General features: G+C 42.6%; 1 protein-coding gene across 4 annotated transcripts; it reads right to left on the bottom strand.

The window, feature by feature from the left end:
- Positions 1-1,411: 1,411 nt before the first annotated feature.
- On the bottom strand, positions 1,412-22,077 carry mpp4b (MAGUK p55 scaffold protein 4b). Of its 4 annotated transcripts, none has more exons than XM_061889694.1 (22): positions 21,720-22,077; positions 21,187-21,262; positions 20,966-21,087; positions 17,770-17,847; positions 17,617-17,700; positions 17,381-17,512; positions 13,492-13,573; positions 13,343-13,428; positions 12,430-12,504; positions 12,174-12,370; positions 12,047-12,105; positions 11,948-11,965; positions 11,828-11,869; positions 11,726-11,746; positions 11,578-11,592; positions 7,932-7,973; positions 7,679-7,849; positions 7,527-7,607; positions 7,352-7,445; positions 4,671-4,779; positions 2,948-3,082; positions 1,412-2,841 (listed from the first exon to the last, which is right to left on the bottom strand). In XM_061889694.1, exons 2-22 carry the CDS (start codon positions 21,242-21,244, stop codon positions 2,650-2,652), a joined length of 1,893 nt encoding a protein of 630 aa, XP_061745678.1. In that variant the 5' UTR covers positions 21,245-21,262; positions 21,720-22,077; the 3' UTR covers positions 1,412-2,649. The 4 variants fall into 4 exon arrangements, 3 of the variants coding, with proteins under 3 accessions (XP_061745678.1, XP_061745679.1, XP_061745680.1); XM_061889695.1 differs by having other exon boundaries at positions 21,730-22,077; XM_061889696.1 differs by having other exon boundaries at positions 1,413-2,841; positions 12,430-12,501.
- Between the last annotated feature and the right edge of the window lie 100 nt (positions 22,078-22,177).

Below are 22,177 nucleotides of genomic sequence, written 5' to 3'. Positions count from 1 at the left end.
ACCTGACAGACAGTTTGATGGTTGATGGCGAAGAGCACTTCTTCGCCCAACCTCGAATAGGTACATCATCAACATTTCAACCAATTCTGATCAAGATCAGATTTTTTGGAGCCGAGCTATAGATGTTGATATATTGTGGCGAGCCATCAAATCAAAGTTTGCTGCCATGCCACGCCCACATCCTATGGCGTAGGCAACATTTATTCGCAATTTATCAGTTTAGCATCTGTCTCTGGTCACCTAAAGGGAAGGAATGATTGTTTGATTGGTGATGATGGTCAGAAGCTGTCGACACATCCGACACCGTCATTATCATTTCTACCAATTAAGACCAAGACGAGTTATTAACATTTTGTGCTCTTTTGCGAACCAGCAGATGATAGTTTGGCTCTATGCCAGCCCCACATCTTATGGTACTGGCAGAGTTCATTCCCAACTTACTATCACCCATCTGTCGAGTATGTGTCATTTTAACCCAAGCTTATTCGGTCCAAGTCCCTAGGAGGAGTTAGTTAAAGTACGACCCCTGTTTGTTTTCATGAGGGCCGACTTCCTGTTTGTTTTCAGGCATGGGTTCTTGAGACTTTTACACAGGTCTTGTCCTGATAGACGTCGCCAGCGATGTTCGTGATGATACGTGAAACTGATGGAAAGGGATAATTTTTTTCTAGTTTTCGACAGGCGCTAGAGCACAGGTGTCAAACTCAAAACCCGGGGGCCAAACCTGGACCGCCACGATATTTTACGTGGCCCACGAAAGCCTGGAAATAATATGCGTTAATAAAATGCTTCATCTTTTCTAACTAAATATATTTGTTCTTTCCCTTTTCAAATTAAAAATCATGTACTGCCTGCAATTGCATATCTTTTAAAATTCAAAATCTAAATATTTATGAATTTTAAAATATCAGTATTCTAAAAATATTTTTTGTTAAAATAAACACTGTACTAAAATATCTGCCTGACTCATGATTTCAAAACAAAATATAATTCAAATTGAAAATACATTTAACGGTTAAATTCCGCCGACTGAGTTTTTTTTAACTGTAAAATCAAGATTGGTATTATTTTTTTTCATACACAGTAAGACACTAAAACATTAAAAAACAAACAATAAAAAACATTAAAACAAAAAGATTTCACGGTAAAAAAACAGGCATCTCTGTTGCTTAAATTTTACCGCTAAAACAGTGATGTTGTTTATCCATTCCATTCATCCATCCATCCATCCATCCATCATCTTCCGCTTATCCGAGGTCGGGTCGCGGGGGCAACAGCCTAAGCAGGGAAACCCAGACTTCCCTCTCCCCAGCCACTTCGTCTAGCTCTTCCCGGGGGATCCCGAGGCGTTCCCAGGCCAGCCGGGAGACATAGTCTTCCCAACGTGTCCTGGGTCTTCCCCGTGGCCTCCTACGGGTTGGACGTGCCCTAAACACCTCCCTAGGGAGGCTTTCGGGTGGCATCCTGACCAGATGCCCGAACCACCTCATCTGGCTCCTCTCGATGTGAAGGAGCATCGGCTTTACTTTGAGTTCCTCCCATTCCATTCCATTTATTCCATTTTTTTATATGTAGTCAAAAACAACACAGCTTTTACTGTACAATTCTGCTGACTGAGCTGCCAGTTTTTAAAGTCTAATTTAAATATTTTTTTCAGCTTATGTAAAAAAATATATTGTAAATGTATCATATATACATAGATGGGGCGGTATGGCTGGGTTGGTAGAGTGGCCGTGCTAGCAACTTGAGGGTTGCAGGTTCGATCCTTGCTCCCGCCATCCTAGTTACTGCCGTTGTGTCCTTGGTTTAAATGTAACTTATATATTGGGTTTCACTATGTATAAGAGCTTTGAGTCACTAGAGAAAAGCGCTATATAAATATAATTCACTTCACTATGTATATATATATATATATATGTATACATATAAATATATTTTCATATATTACTCATGGTTAAAAGTGGCCCTCTGAGGGCAACCATAACTGTGATGTGGCCCTATCACAGTTGTACACCCCTGCACTTGAAGGCCAATTTGTGTTCGGGAACCCTAAAATCTCCAAAATGTTGCCAGACCGGACGCGTTTGCAAAAAAAGTGAGTTTTCGTGCATATTAAAAGCTGCAATAGTCTGATTGAAGTGGGAGGAGATTGATAAAAGAAAGCAAATTTGATAGGGACTTCACAGGTTTTGCTGCTCGGGTGCTAATTAAAAAGAAGTAGAAGAGGAAGCGAGTAAACATTGCTAGTATCCTTAGAATTGGGGGTTAAGTCCCCAAAAATTATTCCCGGCCGTGGCCACCGCTGCTGCCCACTGCTCCTCTCAAATGATAAAGGGTGATGGGTCAAATGCAGGGAATAAATTCACCGCACCTAGTGTGTGTGTGTGTGTGTGTGTGTGTGTGTGTGTGTGTGTGTGTGTGTGTGTGACAATCATTGCTACTTTAATTTTGACTTTAGGGTAAGTGCACTATGCACACGGTCAAAACTGGAGCCCTCAGTGCGCTAACTGAAGTGTACTGACAGAAGTCGATTTGAGAGCGAGGCAATACTGTTTTTGTGCAGGTATATAAAAGTAAAGAACATAACGACAAGATCTTGTGTTAAAATTGGCGTGCATAGAAGTGTCGCAGGTTGTGAGTGTACGTCTTTTAGGAGTCTGTGGAGGGTCGTATCCAGCTTGCAGGAACCCACTGTGGCTCTTCCTGCGCCTCTTGTACGGCTGTCAGCAACTGGAGACAGGACTCCTGCAAGTCCTCGTTGACGATCACATGATCAAAGAACTGAGCGAAGTGCGACTCCATCTTGTGGGCGGCCTCCTCCATCTCCTGGAAGTCTTCATCCTATCGGAGTAAACGGGGTTAAACAGGCTCACAATTCTAGCGGAGTACGTTGGAAAAGAGGTGGAGAGATTGAATCGTTGAATCATAGCCGAGCGAGGGTGCTCACTTTGAACGGGCGGTTGATGTGGTAGTCAGTGGTGATGTAGGAGTTCTGTCTGGTCTCCCTCAGTTGCTCCGGCGGCGGCGGCTTCACGTAGATGATGTACGCCCGCAGGTCATGTGTTCTCACCGCCTGAATGGCCTGAGGACAAGCGGGAGGTTCTTTCTCAATGACAATTTTCTACAAGTAACCATCATTTTGTAAAGTATGGTTATCTACAAAGCCCAAACGCATCACGTTGTGTAAATGGTAAATAAAAATAATACAATAAAAACAGAATAATAACTTATATTTAATTAAATAGACTGCAAAGATAAGATACTTAATGTTCAAACTGGAAAACGTTGTTATTTTTTACAAATATTAGCTCATTTGGAATTTGATGACTGCAAAATGTTTCAAAAAAGCTGTCACAGGTGGCAAAAAAGAGTGAGAACGTTGAGGAATGCTTATCAAACACTTACCTGCAGGTGAACAGGCTAATTGGGAACAGGTGGGTGCCATGATTGGCTATAAAAGCAGCTTCCATGAAATGCTCACACTCATTCACAAACCAGGACGGGGCGAGGGTCACCACTTTGTCAACAAATGCCTGCGCAAATTGTTTAAGAACAACATTTCTCAAGCAGCTATTGCAAGAAATTTAGGGATTTCACCATCTACACTCTGTAATATCATCAAAAGGTTCAGAGAATCTGGAGAAATCTCTGCAGGTAAGCGGCAATGCCCATGACCTTCTGCCCCGAGATACTACATCAAAAAGCGACTTCAGTGTGTAAAGGATATCACCACATGGGCTCAGGAACACTTCAGAAAACCACAATCAGTAACTACAGTTTGTCGCTACATCTGTAAGTGCAAGTTAAAACTCAACTATGCAAAGCAAAAGCCATTTATCAACAACACCCAGAAACGCCACCTGATTTGCTGGGCTCAAGGTCATCTAAGATGGACTGATGCAAAGTGGAAAAGTGTTCTGTGATCTGACGAGTCCGCATTTCAAACTGTTTTTGGAAACTGTGGACGTCGTGTCCTCCGGACCAAAGAGAAAAAGAACCATCTGGATTGTTCTAGGCGCAAAGTGTAAAAGGCAGCAAGTGTGATGGTATGGGCGTGTATTAGTGCCCAAGGCATGGGTAACTTACACATCTGTGAAGGCACCATTAATGCTGAAAGGTACATATAGCTTTTGGAGAAACATTTGTTGCCATCCATGAACGCCCCTGCTTATTTCAGCAAGACAATACCAAGCCAGGTGTTACAACAGTGTGGCGTCATAGTAAAATAATGCAGGTAATAGACTGGCCTGCCTGTAGTCAGACATTGAAAATGTGTGGTGCAATATTGAAGGCTAAAATATGAGGCAGGAGACTGTTGAACAACTTAAGCTGTACATCAAGCAAGAATGGGAAAGAATTCCACTTCCAAAATGTGTCTCCTCAGTTCCCAAATGAGTGTTGTTAAAAGGAAAGGCCATGTAACACACTGGTAAAAATGGCTCTGTGACAACTTTTTTGCAATGTGTTGCTGCCAATAAATTCAAAGTTCATGATTATTGAAAAAAAAAAAAAAAAAAAGAAGTTTCTCAGTGTGAACATGAAATATCTTGTCTTTGGAGTCTATTCAATCGAATATAAGTTGAAAAGGATTTGCAAATCATTGTATTCTCTTCTTTTTTTTACCATTTACACAACGTGACAACTTCACTGCTTCTGGGTTTTGTACTTACATTTGGTTCTATGTCAATCACACAGATCTTCCCGCTGTTTAAAACGTCCTTCACTGCTTCCCTGCTCGTGCCGTACAGATTCCCTTTATAGCCGCCGTACTCCAGGAACCTGCACGTCATTGTGGGTGAAAACAACAACACTTGCTGTCAAAATGAGTAAGTGTGAAATTTCAAAACACACCTGAGCAGTCAATTTGAAGCACATCCGAGCAGTCAAGTGACACTGCATCTTATTAAAGTAACCCAAGCAGCACTTTAGTATCAATTGAGCACTTGATTGAAAGGGACTTGCTCTAAAGTTGCTCCTTAATCTTGTTTAGAAGTGATAGCACCCAACCAAAAAGTAAGGAAATCAGTCTAGACCTCAGATTGAAGATATTGCAGTAGGAAATGGATTCATAATGCCCCATTACTGGGTGGATCTCCCGTGAGAGGAAGAGTCTGCAGTCTGCTTAAATTGGTGGTAAGCCCCACTCTACATAGCAAGTGATTCTGAAGTAAAAGTTGGAACTGCCACACAACACATTTTGAGATGTCCAACACTCGACTGCCGTCTGGCGGCTAAAGTGGACAGTACACCCCCCCACCCCCATTTGTCACGTTTCATGTGTCAGGTAGAACGCGACGAAGGGAGCCGTATGAATCCCCTTCCTACCGTAGATGCTCATCTCAAGGGAAAAGGACATGCTGCCATTTCTGAGCTTCTCTCAGTCTCTAGAACAGCTGGGAGTTGCATCTTTGCAATTAGGGCTGCAGCTATCAATTATTTGAGTAATTGAGTAATTTATCGATGATTCAAATAATCAAATAAAACACACTTTCTTGCTTCAATGCGTCTTTTAGGGAACATTGTTAAAATAAGGATTTTGGCTCATGACCTTTAAACTTTCTTCTTAAGAATGCAGATAACACTGGAATTGCACTTTTACCATGGGAGCATCACTATGTGTTATTCTTTTTTTTTTAATAAGTACAAAAAAAAAGAAGAAAACTTTTGTAGCTTAAACCAGGTAAAATGTAACAAATAAAGAACCAAACTAAAAACAAAACAACTCTCTGATAAAGTTTGATTATTTGCGTGACAAAGTATTTCAAATGTAACACATAAACATTTGAAAATGTATTAGAGATGCTACATTTTTAGACACCAACTCATTAGCATTAACATATAAACTGTATATGCTAACACGTCCGCACAAAACCCCATGTGAATAAAACATTCATTATTCAATTCGAACATATGATGGCATTAGCTGCCAAAATATACTTTTACCACTTGTATGCTTGTTTTCTGCTCTTAAATATGCAGGATGTGTTCTGGTAACGTGTTGCATCAACATTTAGTGCTAAAGTGAAACGCCAGCTACATTTGACAGTGCATACATTTCACCACATCATTTATGGGTTCTTCCGAGGATGTCGTAGTCGTAATGGTTTGTACAGTCCTTTGAGACATTTGTGATTTAGGGCTATATAAATAAACATTGATTGATTGATTGACCACAATGTCTGTTCTATTTTGTTTGAAATACCTCTCTATTGTCTTCTTTGGGCCTTTTGCCCTCTTTCTCCCTCTTCTTTGAGATATATATCTCTTGGCAGGACGCTATGATCACACACTGCAAAAACTGAAATCTAAGTAAGATTAAATATCTCAAATAAGAGTGATATTTGCTTATTTTCAGTCTGATAAGATAATTTTTCTCACTAAGAAGATTTTATGTTTCAGTCATTTACTTTTTTAAGGGTTTTGGTCCTAAATGATGTCAGTAAGATATTACAGCTTGTTGCTGAGATGTGATGACCTATATTGTTTCCTGTGGTTTCCTGTGGACGGGACTCTCGCTGCGGTCTTGGATCCGCTTGAACTGAACTCTCGCGGCTGTGTTGGAGCCACTATGGATTGAACTTTCACAGTATCATGTTAGACCCGCTCCACATCCATTGCTTTCGGTCCCCTAGAGAGGGGGGGTTGCCCACATCTGAGGTCCTCTCCAAGGTTTCTCATAGTCAGCATTATCACTGGCGTCCCACTGGATGTGAATTCTCCCTGCCCACTGGGTGTGAGTTTTCCTTGCCCTTTTGTGGGTTCTTCCGAGGATGTTGTAGTCGTAATGATTTGTGCAGTCCTTTGAGACATTTGTGATTTGGGGCTATATAAATAAACATTGATTGATTGATTGATTGAGTAAAACATGCTTGAAACTAGAATATCAAGTGTTGCAAAGCTGTGTCATCAACACTCACAAGTATAAAACTACCTTTTGGAAGTAATCATTTCTTACTTCAAGCATGAAAAAAAAAAATCATGATGCCGAGCACATATCATTATGTCAAGATAATGGCACTAGCATTTACTTCATTTAAGAATATTTTGCAACATATTGAGCAAAAAGGTCTAATTTTTTATTACTACCAAGAAAAGTGCACTTGTTATTAGTGAGAATATACCTTTTTTAAGCTATTTTTGGGTTCATTGAAGTTAGCTAATTTTCCTTGTTTTGGAAAGTTTTGACAAGCCCAATTTTCTTGTTCTATTGGCAGATGATTTTGCTTACTTCAAATAAAATACCCCTCATTTTTGTATTTTTTTCCCCCTTGTTTTTGAACACTGACTTTTTGCAGTGTGTGCTTACCTCTATATTTCTAGTTATTAACGGGGCGAGATGAGAAGGTCACACCTGTTTTTGTACACCATGTTGTCAAAGACCTCTCGGCTGGTGAAGTGATATTCTCTGCCGAACTCCTCGTATCCTTTGGGTGCTCTTGTTGTGTCTGAGAGAGAAGAAGAGACATGTTTGCCATTTGAGTTCTTCTTGGAGTCAAGCTAATTGAGAGCAATTCTACGTCTCATACGAGGTGTTGCGCCTTGGAATGTGTTGGGATTCATTTCAATCAGGGACCTGCGCAGTTCATTGACTCCCACACCTGACGGACCTGCAGCAGACAGAAGGTGTGACAAAAGTGTTTTCTCCACAGGTATATAGGAAAGAAGGAATAATATGTACCTAGGAGGGCGATGAGACGGTGCACATCCTCTCTGCTGCGCTGGTAGCGCACCACCTCCTCATAGGTGCAGATGAGGGCGCTGTTGCAGCTATTAGGACAGTGGGTGGGGCAGGACGTCAGGGCGGTGCTGCGCCGCCTGCGACAGAGACGCAAGCTGTGCCTGAACCCAGCTGAGAAAAAAAAAAACATGTTAAGCTATCTACACCTTGTAAATAATAATTTTTAAGTCCAAGTGAGAGTTTGAAGACACACCTAAGTACACGCCCACAAAGTTGCTGCTTAAGTCATCACCCTCTGGATTGATGGGAAAACAAATGGGAGACAAAAAACACAAATCATTCCCTTCAGTATACTTCAATAATAGAAGTAAGTGTATACAGTGTACTTAGTCCGTGAGTGCGCACACTTTGATAGTACAGTGGTGATGCAATCCATTACTGCGTCCGCACACTTACTGGAAATGACATATTGCTATCTTTAATGACATCACGTCGTGAAAGGTTGTTGTTAAAATGGGGGAATATTTCACATGTCAAGATGACATCAGAAGAAAAGTTGCTCTTCTTTTTTTCACTACAACATGGCGGAACCATCCTTGTGTTGGAGGATAAATAGGTTTTGGCACCGGCATCTAGACCAGGTTTATTTGACCAGTGGTGTGCCGTCGGGGCCAGCAAGACCTTCTGTGCAGGCCTAACATAACCACAAATCATCATCATAATTAAAGATTAAAGTATTTTTTATTTGACATTCCTTAAATACCAAAAATTATTCATATTCTCTTCTTGTCATATTATGCTCCTTCTAGCGCTGTTATGTTTTTAGTTTATAGAGTTTTTATCCAATCAGGATTTAGCGGTACCAAATCTGCCCGAGGCCTTCAGAATCAATAGTGTGAACGGGGACATTCAGTTGATAGATAATTGAATTAGCCAATCAGATCACGAGTTGTTTTCAGTAAGGTCTTCCAGCTGGCCTAAGGCAGATATATATTGTGATGTTATGAGTCAGGTGACATAAGAACTCCATGTGAGTTTTTCCTTGCCCTTTTGTGGGTTCTTCCGAGGATGTCGTAGTCGTAATGGTTTGTACAGTCCTTTGAGACATTTGTGATTTAGGGCTATATAAATAAACATTGATTGATTGATTGATTACCCAGCATGCCACAGTAGTGAGGATCATGTTCAGTAGCCCCGTTCAGGTTGTTGAATGTAACTTGAGCACGCTGTGGAGTAAACTTTAAGAAGTAACGCCTCGTCCGCGTCTTTAATGATTAAACGAGACAACACATATGTTTGCGAGGACATTTTCAAGAAGGCTGTTTAAAGAGAAACTACATCTTGTGAGACCATGTCGGCCAACACCGGAAGCAAGCTCAGCTGTCCCGGCGATGAAATGGGGAAATGCCCGCCACACAACCAGGTGTACACTGGCGTATACGGCGTCCAGTGGGTGCTACAAATTGGGAGTTCATAGATTTTATTTCTTTATTTTTTCACGTTTAATATGTTTTTTGCTATTTTAATTTTGACATTACCACATAAGGTATGTTTTAATTGCTGATGCGGGTTTATTGATTTGTAAATGCGCCAGAAATTAACCCCTTTTGTTCAATGCCCAGTAAATGTGTTTCTGTATAGTATTTCTCCAGCAAAGGTCATGTGGTGACATCAATGACAGTTTTTTGAGAGGTCATCATTGAAGTCGGACATCACTGAAGGCCTAGGTGGGAAACGCACGGCCCGCCACCAATCTAAGTCTAAGATAGATCTGACCAATCTAGGTCTATGAGCATGAACTGATCAGGATTACTTGGATGAGAAGCGAAACATCTTCTAAAACAAACTGAACAGCCTTCCATTCCAGTTGCAATGGATTAAAATGCCCTGAGGAGACACTAAGTGTCAGGCTTGTTTGGTCATGTTTTAGTTTTCCCTCTCTGTTTGTTTTATTTCCTGTCATCGCTCTTATCTTTGTTCAGTTTCCTGCTTGTCTACCTGAGTGCTAATTGGTACCTGGCCACACCTGGTGTCAATCAGCCAGCTGCTATTTTGACCTGTTTTGCCCTCCAGTCAGTACCGGAGTAATGTAAGCTGTATGCTGTGGACTGTTTGCAGCTTGCTGTCTTCTTGTTCCTTGTTTCCTGCTTTCTGGTTCCTGGTTTGTGTTTTTCTTAAATTTTGGACATTAAATCATGTTTTCCTGCACCAAACCTGCCATCTCTGCATCTTGGGGCCCGTCACCACCAACACGTGACACTAAGCTTGCCTTATTGTGTCTTTTTCAGAAGAGACACACAGCTGGCTCCCTGGACTCTGACCAGAGGACAGCAGGCGTTTAAAGTAACCAAATGGAAAGGAGAGGAGTTTCTGTATTCATTGCCTGCTCCTAAGTGCCAAAAGAGTGGAACATTGCACGCGTGGAGAAAGAGTAAGACACATTGCGAGCGCAAACAGTCTGCAAGCGAGTAAAAAGATGCAGCATGCAGAATGAGTGTAAAACTAATCCACACGCACACAAAATGAATCTGTGTGCAAGCAGACAGGCAACACGCATGGTGTCATTTTTACGCGCAAAGATTTTTGCACGGTTTTAATCATGAATTTTCACCACTTGACTTAGTCGCTCGCATTCCACTACATAGCCAAGATGGCAACTCATGTAGGTGGCGAAAGTGCGATACTGCATGTTGCCTTACTTTATCAATGTGAACGCACATTTGCACTCAAAATGGTGCAGGTCACATTAAGAAGCCTCTACTCAAAAGTAGGGATGTCTGATAATATCGGACTGCCGATAAATGCATTAAAATGTGAATTCGAAAATTATCGGTATCGGTTTCAAAATTATTGGCATCGGTTTTAAACAGTCAAATTTATGGCTTTTTAAATTGCCGCTGTTTCCACGGACATGGAGGGGTACAGCGCGCCAACCCACCAAAAAGGCATTTCCTTTGCGTGCCGACCCAGTCACATAATCTCTACGTTTTTTCACACACACACACACACACACACACACACACACACACACACACACACACACACACACACACACACACACACACACACAAACGCACGCACGCCGCTGTGTACACGGACGTAGGATGAAGAACAGAGCGCCAACAAACCTTAAAGTCACTGCCAGTTACATAATATCTACGGCTTTTCACACAAACAAGTGAATGCAAGGCATACTTGGTCAACAGCCATACAGGTCACACTGAGGGTGGCCGTATAAACAACTTTAACATTGTCACAAATATGCGCCACACTGTGAACCCACACCAAACAAGAATGACAAACACATTTCGGGAGAAGATCCGCACTGTAACACAACAGTCCAAATACCCAGAACCCCTTGCAGCACTAAGTCTTCCGGGACGCTACAATATACACCACCGCACCGGCCCCCCAAACCTGCACTTTCTTAGACTTAGACTTTGTGAAAGTCAAAGTATAGTATTTCCCATAGTTGTAGTGGGTATCAGGATGATCTCAGGGAGACCATGTCCCAAATTCCAAGCTGCAGTTTTGATGCATGTTAAAAAAAAAAAAATGCACTTTGTGACTTCAATAATAAATATGGCAGTGCCATGTTGGCATTTCCATAACTTGAGTTGATTTATTTTGGAAAACCTTGTTACATTGTTTAATGCACCCAGGGAGGCATCACAACAAAATTAGGCACAATAATGTGTTCATTCCACCACTGAATATAACGGTATCGGTTGATATCGGAATGGGTAATTAAGAGTTGGACAATTTTGGAATATTGGCTAAAAAGCCATTATCGGACATCCTTACTTGAAAGGTAAATCATCTTATCATGTCTAACTTTAAAAGAGAAAAGCGATTAAGGCAATGGGGATGAATAAATGATCCAATGTTTAAACTCTCACCGTCTCTGAGTTCCTCTGACGTGCCGCATCAAAAAGCAGATAAAAAGAAGCAAATCATACAAAAAATTGATAACATAAACATATCTGTATTACAAGGAAGCTAGGGCGTACAAGGCAAAGCATATTCATCTAACAAAGACTTACCTACCAGATTCAAAAGCTTCCTCATCTGGCAGAAAGAGAAAAGAAGTGTGGAGTTTGTCAGAAATGTGTTTTTTACATGATAATTATGCTCTGGGAGAAGAGTTACCTGCTTCGACACATTTCTCATCAATGGCGTTTAGGTCCTCCTCTGTGGGAAGGAGATGGAAATGAACAAATTCAGTCCGTGTGAAAAAAGGCCTGAGGTGAAAGGTGAAATGAGGCGTACCTTCCTCCACAGTGCTCACTGTTTGTCAGCAAGTGACAAAGAGAGACGTGACTTTAATATGTGGGCACATGAAATGAAAGTGCTATTGATTCAGCTCACGTGTGTGAATGCAGGCGTGCGCTTGGTAAGGCTCAGACCACAGGAAGTCTCTTTGCTTCCTGCAACATCCACGTGAAAATCCCAATGACTTCATTTGCTGGTGTTGGCGGCACAGAGCTGAACTGACCGTTTCAGCAAGTTGCTGGAGGGAATAAGGCCCGCGCAGGCGGTGCTGTTGGGCAGTTTTGTGGCCTGCCACCAGAGGGCGTCGGTCTGGTCTACGATCTCCAGGATGTCACCTTTCTTGAAGTGCATGCCAGCGTCTGCACAGGGGATGGTGGGGTCCTGCTGCGGGCTGTAGTCCACCATAGCTCGCACGTGCAGCTGATGCGTGACCAGATGAGTCAGGTGGATAACGAGAGTAGGAAAAGAGCACGACTTACCATGGTGTAGTTGTGAATCGGCCTGTCGGTGATGGGAACCACTTTGAACATGATGGTGCCGTGCGCTCCTGCCTGCTGGTTGGAGTCACAACAATTAAGAAGCTCATCCTAAAAGTGATGTTGGTACTTAAAATTTCACATAAAAAAACAAATACAGAAAATAAGACCTGATTTGTAGTCTCGAGTTTGAACTGCCATCATGTACTGTATGACATGACGGAACTATTAGTTAACCGGTCTGAAGAAAACTAGACTATAGGCGGGTTGTATAAAATAAATTAGTGCAGCCTAAGATGCCTCAATTTGTGGCAGCTCGTTCAACAAGTTATGGTAAAAGAAGTGATTTTATGAAGTTATCCGTTGTTGTAGGTAGGGATGTCTGATAATGGCTTTTTTGCTGATATCCGATATTGTCCAACTCTCAATTACCGATACCGATATATACAGTCGTGGAATGAACACATTATTATGCCTCATTTTGTTGTGATGCCCCAGTTGGATGCATTAAACAATGTAACAAGGTTTTCCAAAATATATCAATTCAAGTTATGGAAAAAAATGCCAACATGGCACTGCCATATTTATTATTGAAGTCACAAAGTGCACTTTTTTTTTAACATGCCTCAAAACAGCAACTTGGAATTTGGGACATGCTCTCCCTGAGAGAGCATGGGGAGGTTGAGGTGGGCGGGGTTGAAGTGTGTGTGTGTGTGGGGGGTGTACATAGTAGTGTCCCGGAAGACTTAGTGCTGCTGTTGTACACACATTGTTTTCCCATCGCTCAATTATTTCTCCATCACAATCCAACCAATCAATGCTCAATACACGAAACTGCACGAAAAGTACTTCTGTTGTGAACTGGCATTGTACCCTCTAAATCAATTGTTTACATTCCTTAAAAGCACCAACATACCACAAGTTGAATGACTTGTTCTGGCTCCAAGCCATCCACTGGAAACCCATTCACTTCTATGATCCGGTCCCCCGAGTGGAGTAGACCTGCAGGCAAAAATCCATGATTAGTAAAACCTTTCACCTGCATAAAAAACATGAAAAACTCACCACTGCGATCGGCCAGACCTCCGTGAATCACCCGAGCCACAAAAATCTCCCCGGTGATGTCATTTCTCTTTATCGTTGCCCCCTAAGACAGAAAGGGGTGATTAGAGGTGTGATGGAGGCACAATGGCAGGTCTGATGCAGGACTGCAGATTGACAGCAAGGTAATGGAAGGAAATAATTACAAATGAACATCAAGCAGAGCGGACGTGGAAATGCAGGAAACGGTCATTAATGGTGGAGATGGACACGGAGAATGAAATAGAAACAAATATTCAACTAACACAAAGAGGTGGGCTTTTTGCTCTCATGTCTTCCTCCCTTTTTTCCGCTGGTCAAAGCGACTTCCTCTCACAGCGTTGGAAGTTTCTTGGGGTTCCCCCAATATGCCGTTATTCAAAGGATGTGACGCAGGAGGTTTCCTGGGTTTGGAGCAGGGCGACCCACGGCAGGCTCCAGACAGACAGTTGGTGGCCCTGGAGGTGGAGGGCTCGCCCGGGCAGCTGCTGAGGGAGCTGGAGGAGGACGACACAACCGAAGGCCTTGACGTCCCGTGCTGCTTAGAACCCTTTTCTTGGCGCGCATTACTCTCCGTCCTACTGGCCGCGAGGAGCATCTGCAGCCGATCGACCACCTGGTTGAAGAGGACTAAAGCCTGGGAATTGTCCTGGACACTTTCAGACATGCGGTCTGTTGCAGCCGCCATCTTCTCTCCAAGGAGCTTGATGTCTTTGGTGCTGCTTTCCATGGAGCTGGCCGCTAGCTGCACAGTGCTACGCAGCTCATCCAAACTCTCCTGCTTGGCCAGCTCCACAGGGGGTAACCGGGGGATCTTTATGAGGCGCTGGGGGCAAACAGGACTCGGGGGCGCAGTGTGGATTTGCGGGATTTGGCCTCTAAGCTTTGGGGGCAGACCTGGCTGTAGGTAGTGGTCCACGTTGGGGTAGCAGCGCAGGGATAGGCCGGGTGGGGACACAGCCCACCGCTCGGACAAGTCGGGGGCCTGAACGGGCAATGAAGTCGCTTCATCTTCATCTCTGCCATCCATTTCTTCAATGAAGTTGTCTCCAAAAAGAAAAGACCTCTGTATTATTCACCGTTGAAAAATTGATGGCAAGTGAATGCAAGAGATGGAAGATGAAAGATGGGCTTGATGATAAACGCTGGTCAGATCTTTTCTTACCAATCATAACTGAGTTGTAGACTGAAGGAGCAGAGTGGTTGACATTTTGCTGCCAGAGGAGATTTGTGTAACAAAGTCTACATTGGCTCATTGCTTTGCTATTGCTACACATGGCTGTGCGGCAAGGCGGGCGGCGTGGCCAAACAGCTTGGGGACAGAGCATCTCTGGTGGCGGGTAGCTGCCTCTGCGCACCCCACACACTGATGAACACTTCTCATGCGGGCTCGACCCAAGTGCTCCCTCTAAGTGAAGCCTCTGGCGCGTCAGACGCCTCAGGGTGTCCCAGCGGCTGCTGATCTCCGCTCTGGGACTGTTTGACACAGCAGGCGGTTGTGAACAAGCTCTCAGATGGTCGCAAAGCTGTTAGACAACAGAGGAACATAATGGAGGAAAGAAGCTTTTCAAACATGCAGAAATCGTCATGGGCCGCTCATTTTAACCTCCAAACACCAACCTGCCGTGTGGGTGCAATTAGAATTTAGTATATTTCAGATTTGCTTTTAATAACTGAAGAACATGTAGCACTCAAGGAACTCTTATTCCCAGGAACTGGTAGGTACACAGATTTTAGCACAGCCAGCCTAGTGCTGTGCTAATGTGTTGTTGATCCATACCTGCTTTAGAATGATGCGTTGGGAGGCACATGGGCAGAAAGCTAATATGAGGCTTTGCGGCCTGCCGCTATGAGGCTCTCCTGCCTTATTAGTGTCCAAGCAAACTCAGCATTTTAAGTGCACTGTACTTAGTCTTGAGTACACAGGACAAATACCGGGTAGAAACTAGTCGAGGCAGTGCCGAGTATTTTATCTCTGACTTGATGTGCAAACAAGCTAAAGAGTATCTAAGTTCCCTCAACTGTCAAGACAATCAACTATAAACTATATAAACTGCATTAACATTTCTACACCATGACTTTATTTAAGGCAGGGGTGTCTAAACTTTTTCCAACGAGGGCTGAAAATTTAAAAATCAAAGCATGCGGGGGCCATTTTGATGTTTTTATTTCTTAAAAACATAAATTTTTAACCTTAAGGGCTGCCCTCAATACGTCAAATAATATTATTTTCTTTCAACATTTTTTTTTCTTACTTTTAAAGCTCAAATCTCTAAATCAACTTCAAATCTATGCGTCGACTAAAAGTTTTTATTTATGTTTTCTTTTGTGTGATTTATGCCCTAATTGTCATAGACAACTTTGTTTTTTATTGCAAACACACAAAATATGCAATATTTTCCCCAAAACATATTTCAAAGTAGAATACTTGATGTGAACTAATTGGAACTTTCAATAGGTCAGAAAATCATAACAACATTGATTTTGGTTTATTATTATTTTTTGAGCTCTGAGAGTTAAAAAAAAAAATCAGCCAGCATGGCACATTTGTGTTATTGGAGTCAACATTTCAACTTTGTCTTATCACGTTTCACCCGTTTGCTCTTTTACTCCACTTTGTTTTTTTTAGTACCAAGTATTTAGTACCAGCCACACACCACTCTTCGTCAATAGGACAGCAGTGGCGATGGTAAGCAGCACCAAGTTCCTGGGGGTGCGGATAACTAACAATATAAACTGGTCCCTACACATCAGAGCTCTTGTAAAAAGAGTTCAGCATCGCATGCACTTTTTGTGTGGGATGAAAAGAGCACAGCTCCCTCCCTCCATTCTCAGCATATTCTACAGATGCACTATAGAGTCTACTGACCAACCGCATCTCTGTCTGAACTGGACCTGCAGTGCCTCAGACTGGAAGTCTCTACAGAGAGTGGTGAAAACGGCGGAAAAGATCATCAGGACTTTGCTTCCTCCTATCCAGGAGATGGCAAAAAGACGCTGCCTGACCAGGGCTCAGAAAATCTGTAGAGACTCCTCCCACCCCCACTTAGGACTGTTTTCACTGCTGGACTCTAGAAAGAGGTTCTGCAGTCTCCGTACAGCTTCTTGCCTCAGGCCATCAGACTCTTGAACACATTAAAATAATCCCCTCAATTTCCCCCAAAAATGGATTAACTAACTGGAATATAAAGACAATATAACACATTCATAAACATGGATGCATATGAAAAAGTGCTACATATTTATCTGTACAGTAATCTATTTATTTATATCTGCACCTTATTGCTCCTTTATCCTGCGATACAACAAGCTAATGCAACAACATTTTGTTCTTATCGATACTGTAAGTTCAAATTTGAATGACAATAAAAGGAAGTCTAAGTCTAAGTCTAGTACCAAAATGAGGCACCAATTTCTTCTGCTCACTATTATTTGTAGTTTTGGTACCTATCCCAAGAGACTCAGCCTATTGGGTAAAACTCTCTTTTACCATGAATTGATTAACGTGGACCCGACTTAAATAAGTTGAAAAACGTTTTGGGGTGTTACCATTTAGTGGTCAATTGTACGGAATATGTACTGTACTGTGCAATCTACTAATAAAAGTATCAATCAATCAATCAATTGGCATGAAAAGGGTTAGTTCACTCCAAACACACAGCGTAATATTGTGTTTTTTCTTCAGCATGGAGCCAAGCTGATTGACAAATTGCCATGGATGGTAGGTATTATAAAGAGATAGACACTGATAAATTGCATGCAACTATCAGGATTTTTTGACAAAGCGATTCAACCAGAAAACACAATACTGGTTTAAAATAAAAAATAAAAACGTATCTGTAGGTGTAGTAATAAGTGTTTTCTCTCAGCTTACCAGCGGTTGCTTGTTCTTGACCAGGCAGACGATCCTGGTGGCTTCCTCGTCATCTGGAACATCAGCTGGCATGGGTGGCAACACCGGGTCATAGTCTTTCTGGGCGACCGTGTCATGCGCAGAAAGCAAAGCCTGGACAACACGTATAATGCTTGACCAGTCAGACAAATAAACCATAAACACAGAAATGCTTACAAAGGGTCCTTTTTATACTTAACCCCAAAATGTTGGCCTACCTGCAAGTGAGGCTGTCGCAAGAGTCTGTCAAGCTCCTTGGCTTCCTCAGAACAGCCAGGCAGCGCCTTGATGTCGATCAGCAGCTGCACAGGAAGGACATGGTCAGCATTAAACCAGAACAACAGATGTTCCAGAGCAAACTGGAAAGAAACCTGAAAAGAGAGTCCAGAGGCATAGTCCAGTGCTGGTTCTGGGGAGTCTCTCAGGTACCTTTGAAGACACTCGTAAACCTGTTTTAAGAGCAGGGATGTGAGGTCAAAACAAATGTGAATTATATTTTTATATAGCGCTTTTTCTCTAGTGACTCAAAGCGCTTTACATAGTGAAAACCCAATATCTAATTTTTACATGTAAAGCAGTGTGGGTGGCACTGGGAGCAGGTGGGTAAAGTGTCTTGCCCAAGGACACAACGGCAGTGACTAGGATGGCGGAAGCGGGGATCAAACCTGCAACCCTCAAGTTGCTGGCACGGCCACTCTACCAACCGAGCTATAGCGCTATATGAATAATAAAACCATGAAATAAATACTAATATTTCTCCATTAGACTAAATGTTTCTTCTCTATAATTAAAATCGCTTTTCAACATTTACTTTCACAAAATTCCTAGTTTTTACATTGTAAAATCTACAGTCTGCTTAATGTTTTTTTTGTGAGTGTGGCATCATTTTTCTTGAAAATCTAACTCTAAAATAGAGCAGAATTGAAGTTGGACACAGGACGCTAACTCACCACACTGGGAAAGGTGAGGGTGATCACATGTTTCTTCAATGTCTAAGCCAGTGGGGTTTTTTTTAAATAACCTTATTTAAAACAAACTTATTTAATACAGGAAGCCAGCGTAAACTTTCTTTTACTGCTTTGAACGAAATGAATTGAAATTGAATAATAAGAATGAATGAATGACTGTGTGAATATGGAGCATTATATATCTAAGATCACAAACCTCTCAAAACTGGACTTTAAAAGTCAAAACAAATGTGATCAAACCCAAAAGCAGTGAAGTTGTCACGTTGTGTAAATCATAAATAAAAAGAGAATACAATGATTTGCAAACCTTTTCAACTTATATTCAATTGAATAGACTGCAAAGACAAGATATTTCATGTTCACACTGAGAAACTTCTTTTATTTTTGGCAAATAATCATCAACTTAGAATTGAATGGCAGCAACACATTGCACAAAAGTTGTCACATGGGCATTTTTACCAGTGTGTTACATGGCCTTTCTTTTTAACAACACTATTTGGGAACTGAGAAGACACATTTTTGTAGTGCAATTATTTGCCATTCTTGCTTGATGTACAGCTTAAGTTGTTCAACAGTCCCGGGTCTCCGTTGTGCTGTTTAGGCTTCATAATGTGCCACACATTTTCATGGGAGACAGGTCTGGACTACAGGCAGGCCAGTCTAGTACCCGCACTCTTTTACTATGAAGCCACGCTGTTGTAACACGTGGCTTGGCATTGTCTTGCTGATATAAGCAGGGGCGTCCATGGATGGAAACATATGTTGCTCCAAAAGCTGTATGTACCTTTCAGCATTAGCCATGCCTTGGGCACTAATACACCCCCATACCATCACACATGATGCCTTTTACACTTTGCGCCTAGAACAGTCCGGATGGTTCTTTTCCTCTTTGGTCCGGGCGGACACGACGTCCACAGTTTCCAAAAACAATTTAAAATGTGAACACTTTTCCACTTTGCATCAGTCCATCTTAGAGGAGCTCGAGCCCAGCGAAGCCAGGAGCATTTCTGGGTGTTCTTGATTAATGGCTTTCGCCTTGCACAGTAGAGTTTTAACTTGCACTTAAAGATGTAGCGACAAACTGTAGTTACTGACAGTGTTTTCCTGAAGTGTTCCTGAGCCCATGTGGTGATATCCTTTACACACTGATGCCGCTTTTACCGCCTGAGGGATCGGATCGAAGGTCACGGGCATTCAATGTTGGATTCCGCCCTTGCTTTGATTTCTCCAGATTCTCTGAATCTTTTGATATTACGGACCGCAGATGGTGAAATCCTTAAATTCCTTGCAATAGCTGCTTGAGAAACGTTGTTTTTGAACTGTTGGACAATTTTCTCACACATTTGTTGACAAAGTGGAAACCTTCGCCCCATCTTTGTTTGTGACGCGGCTTTCATACCCAATCATGGCACCCACCCGTTCCCAATTAGACTGTTCACCTGTGGGATGTTCCAAATAAGTCTTTGATGAGCATTCCTCAACTTTCTCAGTCTTCTTTGCCACTTGTGCCAGCTTTTTTTTAAACAAGTTGCAGGCATCAAATTTCAAATGAGCTAATATTTGCAAAAAAATAACATTTACCAGTTCGAACGTTAAATATCTTGCCTTTGCAGTCTATTCGATTGAATATAAGTTGAAAAAGATTTGCAAATCATTGTATTCATAATCGGGGCTTCACGGTGGCAGAGGGGTTAGTGCGTCTGCCTCACAATACGAAGGTCCTGCAGTCCTGGGTTCAAATCCAGGCTCGGGATCTTTCTGTGTGGAGTTTGCATGTTCTCCCCGTGAATGCGTGGGTTCCCTCCGGGTACTCCGGCTTCCTCCCACCTCCAAAGACATGCACCTGGGGATAGGTTGATTGGCAACACCAAATTGGCCCTAGTGTGTGAATGTGAGCGTGAATGTTGTCTGTCTATCTGTGTTGGCCCTGCGATGAGGTGGCGACTTGTCCAGGGTGTACCCCGCCTTCCGCCCGATTGTAGCTGAGATAGGCGCCAGCGCCCCCCGCGACCCCGGAAGGGAATAAGCGGTAGAAAATGGATGGATGGATGTATTCATAATCATTGTAATGATTGTATTCCCTCCAAAGACATGCACCTGGGGATAGGCCCCTCCCACCTCCAAAGAGATGCACCTGGGGATAGGTTGATTGGCAACACTAAATGGTCCCTAGTGTGTGAATGTGAGTGTGAATGTTGTCTGTCTATCTGTGTTGGCACTGCGATGAGATGGCGACTTGTCCAGAGTGTACCCCGCCTTCCGCCCGATTGTAGCTGAGATAGGCGCCAGTGACCCCCGCGACCCCAAAAGGGAATAAGCGGTAGAAAATGGATGGATGGATGTATTCTCTTTTTATTTACCATTTACACAACGTGACAACTTCACTGCTTTTGGATGTTGTACAATTTCATGGAGGATCCAAATATTTTATCTATTTTATTGAAGCAAATGGGACCATTAATGTTATATTCAAAAGGAATATAAATTCAAGTAAAGAAAATCTCCCGGTGTAAATATCACCGCACATTGTTAAGTGACATCATTACTCTGCGTAGGGAGCAGCAGGTTGCAGTGTGTGTGCGTGCGTGCGAGCATTCACCTTCAGCAGCGACTGCAGCCAGGAGGCATTGAGAAGACTGTGGAGAATCTCTGCTCCATCGATGTCCTGATTCAGCGTGCGCCTCACCTCCTCCACCACATCTGTCAGGATCTGACGAAGGCCTGTGACGCATGCACATATCCAACACACGGGTGCACAGTTTGAAGATCAGAGTGATGCATTAATGCACTAAAACGTTGCGCTCCATTTTTCCTACTGACCGTGTTCTCCGAGTTCACAGTGAGGGCTTAACACCTGAGCCTCCACCGCCTGCCTCATGGTCACTTAACCCTCAACCTTTAACCATTGAAAACAAGAAGAATGTTATACATTATCAGTACTCACTGGTCAAATACAGTGCTTTAGATTTTAAACACGCATTAGGTGACGATCCCTTTACTTTTGAGGGTTTTCTGTGAGAGCTGACCCCTTTTTCTGATGGTAATCCAGTCTTGAGCTGGTTCTCAGTGTGAAAAGGTCAGAGGTTAATGGCCTGCTTCAAGGCGGCCTGTAATAACACTGATGTAAATACAATCTATGCTTGGAGCTGTTGCTAACAGACGCTATCATTAAAATCTCAGGTATTTGATTCTACTCTGCATGGGTTTTTACTTGAAAAAAAAATAAGTTGATAAATGTGTCCGTCTGTCAAATATTTCAAAATGTACATAAAGTGCAGGATCTTACAGCAAAGTGCAGCATCAGTCAATGTAACACAGCAAAGTGGAGGTGATAACAAAGCAAAGTGTGTTACCTCCACGTACAAATCTTTAAAGACGCCACAAGCTTCTATCTTCCAGATGTTGTAGCCTCTTGCATCAGTCCAGTCGCAGAATATTTTGCTGGTGAAATAGAGACTCGGTAGAGGACGAAGCGGCACTGTCATCAAACTATGAGAAGTGAGGGAGCTGTAATCTCTCCAGATCCCACTTAATCCCGCGCAAGAGAGCCTGCTGCCACTGGGCCACCGGAAGCCAGTCTCCCCTCCCCTCCCACCTTGCCGGGTGGCTGGTTGCCGTGGAGCTGACAAATCTTCTTAACTCTTTCAGGCAGAGCTGTTAAAAGAGGAGAATGCTCCACAGGGAGCATTATTCAGGTGCCAATTCTTAAAACTTTATATCATTCATCTTATTCAAACTACAGGTTTGCAGCAGCAGCACATCACAGGCCTGTCTGAAACGCTTTGAATAATAAAACATTTAACACTGGCCC

This window comes from Nerophis ophidion, linkage group LG27, assembly GCF_033978795.1.
Source record: "Nerophis ophidion isolate RoL-2023_Sa linkage group LG27, RoL_Noph_v1.0, whole genome shotgun sequence".
In the NCBI taxonomy this organism is placed as follows: domain Eukaryota; kingdom Metazoa; phylum Chordata; class Actinopteri; order Syngnathiformes; family Syngnathidae; genus Nerophis; species Nerophis ophidion.
This window is presented reverse-complemented; position numbering and strand designations above follow the sequence as displayed.

Excerpts from the sequence above, each read along its gene's own strand:
- mpp4b (XM_061889694.1), bottom strand. The coding sequence starts at position 21,244 with ATGAGGCAGGCGGTGGAGGCTCAGGTGTTAAGCCCTCACTGTGAACTC. Across the intron at positions 12,371-12,429 it reads CGATTCACAACTACACCATG|CTGCACGTGCGAGCTATGGT; the intron begins GTAAGTCGTGCT and ends GTCACGCATCAG. Across the intron at positions 12,106-12,173 it reads TCCAGCAACTTGCTGAAACG|GAAGCAAAGAGACTTCCTGT; the intron begins GTCAGTTCAGCT and ends TGGATGTTGCAG.